The sequence below is a fragment of the Nicrophorus vespilloides genome, unplaced genomic scaffold, assembly GCF_001412225.1.
Source record: "Nicrophorus vespilloides isolate i.1.1-1 unplaced genomic scaffold, Nicve_v1.0, whole genome shotgun sequence".
Taxonomy (NCBI): domain Eukaryota; kingdom Metazoa; phylum Arthropoda; class Insecta; order Coleoptera; family Silphidae; genus Nicrophorus; species Nicrophorus vespilloides.
This window is the reverse complement of record NW_017095471.1, coordinates 101,984-110,690: the sequence shown is the minus strand read 5'-3', so window position 1 is coordinate 110,690 and position 8,707 is coordinate 101,984. Positions and strand designations below refer to the sequence as shown.

At 34.9% G+C, this 8,707-nt stretch overlaps 2 protein-coding genes across 3 annotated transcripts; both read right to left on the bottom strand.

Moving 5' to 3' along the window:
• Nucleotides 1-1,125: 1,125 nt before the first annotated feature.
• On the bottom strand, nt 1,126-2,370 carry LOC108565285 (transmembrane protein 126A). The gene is made up of 4 exons (XM_017925071.1): nt 2,216-2,370; nt 1,991-2,162; nt 1,817-1,942; nt 1,126-1,760 (listed from the first exon to the last, which is right to left on the bottom strand). The coding sequence occupies exons 1-4, from the start codon at nt 2,332-2,334 to the stop codon at nt 1,509-1,511; spliced, it is 669 nt and encodes a 222-aa protein (XP_017780560.1). The 5' UTR covers nt 2,335-2,370; the 3' UTR covers nt 1,126-1,508.
• Nucleotides 2,371-2,949: 579 nt separating this feature from the next.
• Nucleotides 2,950-7,111, bottom strand: LOC108569614 (WD and tetratricopeptide repeats protein 1). Of its 2 annotated transcripts, XM_017931352.1 has the most exons (8): nt 6,292-7,111; nt 6,048-6,235; nt 4,941-5,409; nt 4,770-4,882; nt 4,281-4,660; nt 4,022-4,218; nt 3,664-3,792; nt 2,950-3,438 (listed from the first exon to the last, which is right to left on the bottom strand). In XM_017931352.1, the coding sequence occupies exons 1-8, from the start codon at nt 6,622-6,624 to the stop codon at nt 3,427-3,429; spliced, it is 1,821 nt and encodes a 606-aa protein (XP_017786841.1). In that variant the 5' UTR covers nt 6,625-7,111; the 3' UTR covers nt 2,950-3,426. The 2 variants fall into 2 exon arrangements, with proteins under 2 accessions (XP_017786841.1, XP_017786760.1); XM_017931271.1 differs by having other exon boundaries at nt 2,950-3,792; nt 6,292-7,109.
• Between the last annotated feature and the right edge of the window lie 1,596 nt (nt 7,112-8,707).

Sequence of the window (8,707 nt, the reverse complement as noted above, 5' to 3'; positions counted from 1 at the left end):
TATTATAAATGAATACAAAAAAAAATTATATATATATAATATACAATCATTTGTTGTTATGATGCTCAATGCAAAGAGAGAGGTAAAGAAGAAAAAAAGAGAGATGAATTTAAAGTTAATTATGTTTGATGGAACGAATTGAATGATTTTTTTGTGTGTGATCTCGTTGCTGGTACATCCCGAAACTGATTTTGTTATTATTTTTTTTGACATTTCCACGATTTTCTGTAAAATTTTAATTTCCGAAACAAAGAATTATTAATAAACTTTTAGTTCGATTCGCTGGACCCGGTCTTCGTCTCCCGAATGAACTGTTCGTGCATGTCCGCGATTCAATCAAGTGGGCGTAGTCATGGCAACGCTCCGCCCTCTTGTGCTGAAAGGAGCGACGGTGTGCAGTTTCATTGGACCGAAGACCATATTGTTTTATTATTATTATTGTTTTCGTTTCTAAGCGACTGTGATTTGGATGTAATCCCAGCAACCCTAAGCAAAGTAATAAAAATTGATACGCATGAATCCGGAGAAGCCAACTAACTTAATATTCTTAAAGAGGTTTTTCGTAAAAATTTGTTTCACAATTTTCGTTTGTTTGTTTTTGTCCAATACGAGTACTGGATTTCCTCAGGATAATAATAATAATAAATAGAAGCGTATCGAAAACGCTTCGTAGTGAAACTTGTAAAGAGATGGACTAGGTTACTAGATTTGTAATTTCTTTTTACGATTTCACAAGAGACTTGATTGAAACGAATCAAAAAGAAAAAATAAAAGAAACAATTCCATGGCAAAATCAAAATTTGTTCCTTGTCCATCGTTCATATCTATCTATCTATAGTGTATGTGTTTTTGTAACTGCTGGTAATATTAATTGTTTCCAAAATACAATAGATTCATAGTGGAAATGAATGTTTAGACTATTCAACGTCTTAGTTTTATCATTCAAAGGTAATTTCGAAGACACTCGGCCTACGACTGTTAAAAATAATTACACTTTTAAAGCAATTTCGAAATACCTTTGAAGTAATTTTTATTGTTTGTTGTGTCAACTTTTCCGGTTTCCATGACGCCCAAAAGGGAAACGTTTCCACTGAGACACGATCCACTTCCAACCAACAACAACAAAAAACACAAACGTTTCCCTTTTGACTTCGAAAACCGAATTTCCAAAACAAAAAAAATAGTTATACTGATTGTTCAACCTTAAATATTACTGTGTACTCTTAACGATTTCATATATATTATTGTTTATTGTTCTCTCGATGTTTTTAGTTTAGAAGACAAACAAAAAAAAAACTAAATAAAAGAAAAGTAGACAAAAAAAAAATACGATATGTATATTAGATTATAATTGGGTGTTACGATGTGTAGTAGGATCTCAAAATGTGCGAGAAAATGATGGTATGGATAAAAAAAAAACCGAACACACGATTTTATTAATAAATTACGTTTTATTATTTTATAATAAATTACTTCTACTGTATAAATACCTTTTTACGTTAAGAGTGCTATGGGGAGAGGGGCGGTGCTTTATCTCCGTTTTGCTCAAACTCGCGTTCCCATTGGTCCAATTTCCTGTTCACCGTGTGCACGGATTTTGCCTCGAAATAGGTCACGCCCATCGCCAGAGCCGCCTGTCCTAATATAATACCGAATATGGTTGTCGATATTGGTTTGGTCATCTTGGTTACGATCTGCAACACCTTCAAAGGTTCTCTGGTGACATAAGGAACGTTGTAAGTTCCATATTGAACGGCTAGCTAAAATTTTAACAAATTTAAATTTCGCTTAAGAAACATTATTTGATATTTCTTACGGCCACTGAGGAGAGAACTCCCAGGACAGGTGGCATAATACCGCCGAAGGCTGCTTGCAAAGAGGCGGCCCTCAACTCAATGCAAGTGGGACATGAGACGCCCAACGTTAATTTGGGAAGTACAGCCTGGAAAGATTTATTCAAAATACTGTAAATCTTCATCAGCTATTTTACCTCGGTGTGTAAAATGAGAGATAGAGCAGCCGGCAGAAGCACAATGGGCATGTAAGAAGAAACCCTTCCGTAATGCAGCAGCTTGAATTTCATCCGGTAATGGCTATTCATATAGATACCAGCTGCAGCGCTGCTCGAAGCTAAAAGACATGCTCCATACTTAAATGCAAACCTACAAAAAATGTACTCCAATTAATACAAATAAAAACAAAGACATTCACCTACACATCCATCGGGTATCTCCAGTTCCTTATCAGTTTTACCTGATACTCCACAGCTTCCTTCTCCGAAAGCAACACCGCGTCCGAAGGGATTTCAGACAGCTTCCCCTTAATTAAAGCCATTTCCCAATTAACAAATTTAACACAGAAAATAACATAACCTAAGAAATTTAACCTAAAATAAAATTTTAAATTCGAATTTCGATTGGTTGATTCGCGATACGCCAGATGGTGCTGCTAATGCAATAGTAAAATTTGAAATATTTGTTTATATTTAAGAACAATCATTAAAAAGAATAATTAAACATTATTACGAATTAATTATTACTTTAATTGTATACTTAAATTAGTAAATAACTGTGCTGGTTTTTTTTTAAACCTTTGAACTTTTTGATTGCAGCTATGACCAAGAGATGTCTTAAATAATAATTATGTATGAATTATACAGTAAAGCCTCTTATAACGTAATTTGTACTTCGTTATAAGAGGTTTTACTTTATAAATTTATAAGTTTTGATGGAATTGGAGTTTGAAATATAAAAAAAAAGAAACGTATGTAGATTGATTGAAAAAGATCTTATTCTAAATTCTAGTATAATAAATTAATTTTAATATATATATATTTTCTTTTCTATTACAATATTAGTAATAATAATTAATTATGTATAAATAACTCTCGATTGTTCTTTTCTTTTTTTTTTTCTTTACGCAATAACAAATATACTAAATTAACAGAATAAAAAAAATGTACGCTTGATCTGAGACATGAAATACATCAAAATACGAATATATTTATATGGTACTTGAGCAGAAAAGTTGTAGTTATCGAACGGCAAGAGAAAATGGAACAAAACAGACAATCAAAATAATTAATAAAGTAATGAGGATTCTCCACTTTCTACATTATATTCTTTTTGTTTTCATAAATCGTTTCTTCATCCAGTGTACAAAAATATGTCCATCGCGAATCCATCTCTTACAGTTGTTGTCAATCTGATGAATTCGACACTCACCAACAACAACAAAAAGAGAAAATTTCTATTGCAAAACTCTCTTGCGTGTTCGTTCGCCTCGTCGCAATATTTTATATATATACGTAATTGTACATATATATATTTATATATATATATAAACAGAAACAAAAAACAAAAAAAAATGAACGTCTTCTTCTCGCAGCTCCGGTCCTCTAACAACAAACTATCGATTTTTTCTCAACTAAACTCCTTCCTTTTGTTTGCGTAACGAAAACAGACAAAACAAAACAAAAAAATAGAATATAATCAATAGGGCAAAATGATAATTTGAAAAAAAATAATCGTTTCGAATCAATTACAAGAAACTGCAAGGAAACACAACAAAAATGTATTGTTAACGAAACGGCGTGTGGTGAAAAACGAACCGGATCGCGTTTCTTATTAATTTGATTGATTAACTAGTGCGGCAGGTACCCACGTGCGTGTGAGGATTGTTGTAGCCCATATTCATGAGCATCGTCTCGAACGGGCTGATCTTCATGCGGTCCTGGTTGGCCCTGAGCGCGCTCCACGGATCTTTACAGCGATTGGTGTAATTCTTGTCGTCCTGGAAACAACGAAGTATTTGCGAATTCGACAGAAAAAAAAACAATATAGTAATTAAGTGCCAACGTATAAAAAAGAAACGTAAAATCTTATAATTATTTAAGAAAAAAACCTCATCAGATATTAAATATGAAAATGTAAGCTAAATGATCTTGATCAAATTACTCGAAAACCAATTTCAAAATATGGAAATGAAAGAAGAGAGGAATAAAAGTGTTTTAATATTTTACCTCATCCTTGGGCGCCCAAATCTTAACGACCGGATCAATGCCGCTGGAAGCGATGCAGCTGATGCTGGGATGCGGCTGGACGCAATTGACGATCGATTTGTCAGCCTCGAATCTAGTCAGAAGATTGCTGGTCTTCCTATCCCATATGAAGATCATACCGTCATCGGAGCCGCCGCAAATAAAGTTACCATCATCACCTGGACAACATGATAAGGTAAATAATATATAAATACAGAAGCGCGCATTAATTCCAACCGACCCATGAAGTTGGCCTCCTTGATGTCCGTCGTCGTGTTGCAGTGCCCGATATATCTCGACTCGAAATCGATCGAGTTCAAGCGCATCGCCTTCTCCTCATCGCTCACCGTCAGAACTTCCATCACCTCGATGGTTTCGGATAACTCGTCGGCAGACGGCTTCGGCGAAGCGCTCAGCTTGTTCACTGCCACCTGCAAGTAATTGCAGATCTCCGAGTTGTGCGGGAACTTCGCCTGGAAGTGATTTATCCAATTGGTAGCTTCTTCGGGCCACTTCAGGCTGATCAGACACTCGATAAGTCCGAAGTATGCCATCTCGCAATCGGGCCACTGCTGCACGGTGTGCAGATAGTCGCGCGCTGCAAAATACATATCACCAATCCTATAAAAACGAATCGATCGCCAATTATATAAGTCGTGTCTTTTTAGTCTCTAGATTTGGGAAAGGAGGATAAATGCAAACAGAGATACAAACAAAAAAAGATCCTCACCATTTTCTCAAGAACAGCCGCCTCGCTCGGCATATGTAATCGCAGGCGCACGCCTTCTTATTGACTATCTTGTAATTGTACTCGTGCTCGGACTTCATCTTGTTATCGTCTTTCTACAAAGGACAAGGTATTTAGAAACTATAACTCAAAAAGCGGTTAGGAGAGCTTTACGGTGAGACAGCAGGGTTTGATCGGCGGTAGCTTCTTAGGTTTCGGCAGGCAGTCCGGAGCGCTCATCTGATTGACGTGACGGTTGTCGTTTATGTTGAAGAGGTATATATGTTCGCCGCCCATGTTCACCAGGAGGTCGTTCCCCGTCGAGTCGAAGGTTACGTAGGTGGCGGCCAACTTGTAGCTGTGCTCTCCGCCGTTATCTTTAGCTAGGTGTCCGGGTGCGTAGTACTGCACGCAGTTCGCATCCTGGAATTCGGAAGTGCGAACGCCCATCCTCACCTGGCACTTCGTTGTTTTGATCATCCTGCGATCGTAGAGCCTCACGTAACTGTCGTTCGCCCCAGCTGCGATCAGATGCGGCTTCGTCGGATTCACGGTGATGCATTTTAGTTCGGTTACCTCACTCAAATTGACGAACACCGTGTTGCATTTCAGACAATCGTGCTGCTCTCGCAAATCGTATTGTCTGCAAAAAAATAAAAACACACTAATTAATACAATGATTTTGTTTGTCCTTCCTGTTTGAATGAATAAATCACAGAACTACTTGCGAATTGGACTTATATTAAGCAAATTATGAATACTGAAACTATTTAATAAACAACATAATTGTATAATCTAAAAATATACACACTAACAACAAATAGTATTTAGCTTTACTCACTACAAAACACAAACGAACATTTCAATAAAAAAGTAATCTTTTACTGATAAACTCTAATTGGTTTTAAATTTATATGTATTACAGCAACTAATTGCCCAATGATTGAGTGAATAAAAGCTATTTGTAACGTTGTAATTGTATAGTTACTGTAATTGATTTTTGCTGCATTTCCCCACAGACTAAATTTTCATTCACGCAATTAACGTTTCGTACTGTACATAATTTTACCAATTATTCTACAATTAACAGTAATTGAAAATCAACTGTCTCCTTTGTCTTGTCTACGTGAAATCCTAATGCAATCAATATGCGGAGAAGTCTAATTATTGAAATGAAAATAAACAGCGATAACACCCAAGCGATAAAGCGCGGTCAAATTGTTATTTATTTTGTTAAATGTATTTACTCATTGCTTGCATTTCTTTTCAACATGTACTCACAGAATTAAGCCATCCTCTGCTGCAGTCCAGAACAAATGAGGCTGATCAGGTGCAGTGGCCAACCTTTTGACCCTTCCAGCATGACAGATGCAGTCCATGATAGCCTGCTTCTCATTATTTTCGATGCTCTGCACAATGACTTTACAGTCTCCAGCCCCAGTAGCCACCATAGATCCATCACCAACAAACTATAAAATGAAATCCAATTAGATTTTGCTAAATTTTAGTTTTGTCTATTGCTTACTTTAACCGAGAATATATTACCAACATGTTTGGTGGGTATCACATGCAAGCACCTGTTCGCAAACGGATCCCAGATCCTGACATTCGTGTCATCCGAGCCTGATGCCAGATACCTGCCATCAGCACTCCACTGCAAACAATTGACACAGCCCTGATGCCCCTCCAGCTGCGACTCCAAGGCAAATCTCTTCAGCAAAGAAGTTGTGAAGTGGAACTTCTTCTGCATCGCTGTACCCTTGTCCTCACCCAGCTCCCTACCAGCAAGGAGCTTCGCAATGTTCGTGTTCACATTGACAGTGTCCCACAGGAGGTCCGGCTTCTCCATCTCATCCATATTTAAATTGGGCAAACACAAAAGTAAAGACAAGGAGAAAACTGAGAGACAATGGTGAAACTTTTTGACAAACACTGCTACCTTGTCTCTGTCTGTTTCGCTCTCTCGCTCTCTTTCGCAATCATGTGTTTTTTGTTGTTTCGATTTTCTTTTTTTTTTTTTTCGTTGCGTTTTGCGCAAAGATTAGAACTCGAAAAACAACCTCATTATACGTCGTCGAGTCGAGATGTCTCGTTATAACATCGCATCGATGGGGATCATCCGCGATGGCTCCTGTCCTGTCACCGTCCTGTTGGAATTTCGACGATTGTTTTTACCTGAAGGATCTGAGGAGCAGCAGCAGCAGGACTAATGTTTATTATCACCTTTCATGACACTCGATGACAAATGAAATTTCACAACACGCAACATCGTCTTCGCCACGACGTTGTCAAGTCTGAAACGAGCCAACTTTGTTTAAATTTTAACATGTTATTTCAGTAATCACACATGAAATACAAGAACATTAACCATAATGTTGTATAATTAGCAATTGCTTCAATAAACATTTGAATTATCGCGCCTCCATTGAGCGGCGTATTAAAATCTCGACAGCATTTCAAAAATTGTTTTATAAATACTAATTGAAACGCTTTCATTCACAAACAAAGAACTTATTGGAAACATTCTTTGTGAATTGCCGCACAAGTGAAATTATTAAACTTCAAAGCGTGTATATTGAATTGCAGAAAATCAGGCGCAACATTTTTTTTCAAATCACGTAGCGCCATCTGCGTGCAATTCATCGAAGGTTTATAGTTCAGCACTTTTGGCGCTGCTCCAAATTTTAACTGTGTATATAGGCAACCAAATTAACGCATCAACTGTTATCAGTATTTAATTAACAAATAATTCATTAATTTAACAAAACTGACACTTTCTTAGATTACAAACAGGTTGCTTAAGTAATAAGTTATTCAAAAATACTCAAAAACAAGTCAATAAACTCATGGTTGATGATTATATAGGAAAGAGAGTTTCTTATAATTACACTTAATTAATTAACAATTATGCATTTGTTAATGTAATAGAACCCAATTCTTATTAATATTATGTAACTGTTTAAATATTTCAAAATATTATACTGATTATATAAGGGTAAATATGATGAAGTAAAGCTTTTTGAAAAAATGTAAATTGTAATTTGATTTAAGTAAACTAACTTATTGGAGAAGAAACTATGGTTTCTTGAGTAATGAAAGTTTTACAGGTAAGTTTCGAAAATTGAAAGAAGTAAACAGATTGTATATAAAGATGATCTAAATTTGATATAAACAAATATTTTGCTCAAACTCATGGTTGATGAATATATAGGAAGGAGAGTTTCTTATAATTACACTTAATTAATTAACAATTATGCATTTGTTAACGTAATTGAACCCAATTTGTATTTATATTTATATTTCAAAATATTATACTGCTTATATAAGGGTAAATATGATGAAGTAAAGCTTCTTGAAAAAATGTAAATTGTAATTTGATTTAAGTTAATTTAAGTAAACTAACTTTTTGGAGAAGAAACTATGGTTTCTTGAGTAATTAAAGTTTTACAAGTAAGTTTCGAAAATTGAAAGAAGTAAACAGATTGTATATAAAGATGATATAAATTTGATATAAACAAATATAAATTGTAATTTGATTTAAGTAAACTAAGTTTTTGGAGAAGAAAATATGGTTTCTTAAGTAATGAAAGTTTTACAAGTAAGTTTCGAAAATTGAAAGAAGTAAACAGATTGTATATAAAGATGATCTAAATTCGATATAAACAAATATTTTGCTCAAACTCATGGTTGATGAATATATAGGAAGGAGAGTTTCTTATAATTAGACTTAATTAATTAACAATTATGCATTTGTTAACGTAATTGAATCCAATTTGTATATTCTTGTTAAAATTATGTAACTGTATAAATATTTCAAAATATTATCATTATACTGATTATATAAGGGTAAATATGATGAAGTAAAGCTTCTTGAAAAAATGTAAATTGTAATTTGATTTAAGTAAACTAACTTTTTGGAGGAGAAACTATGGTTTCTTGAG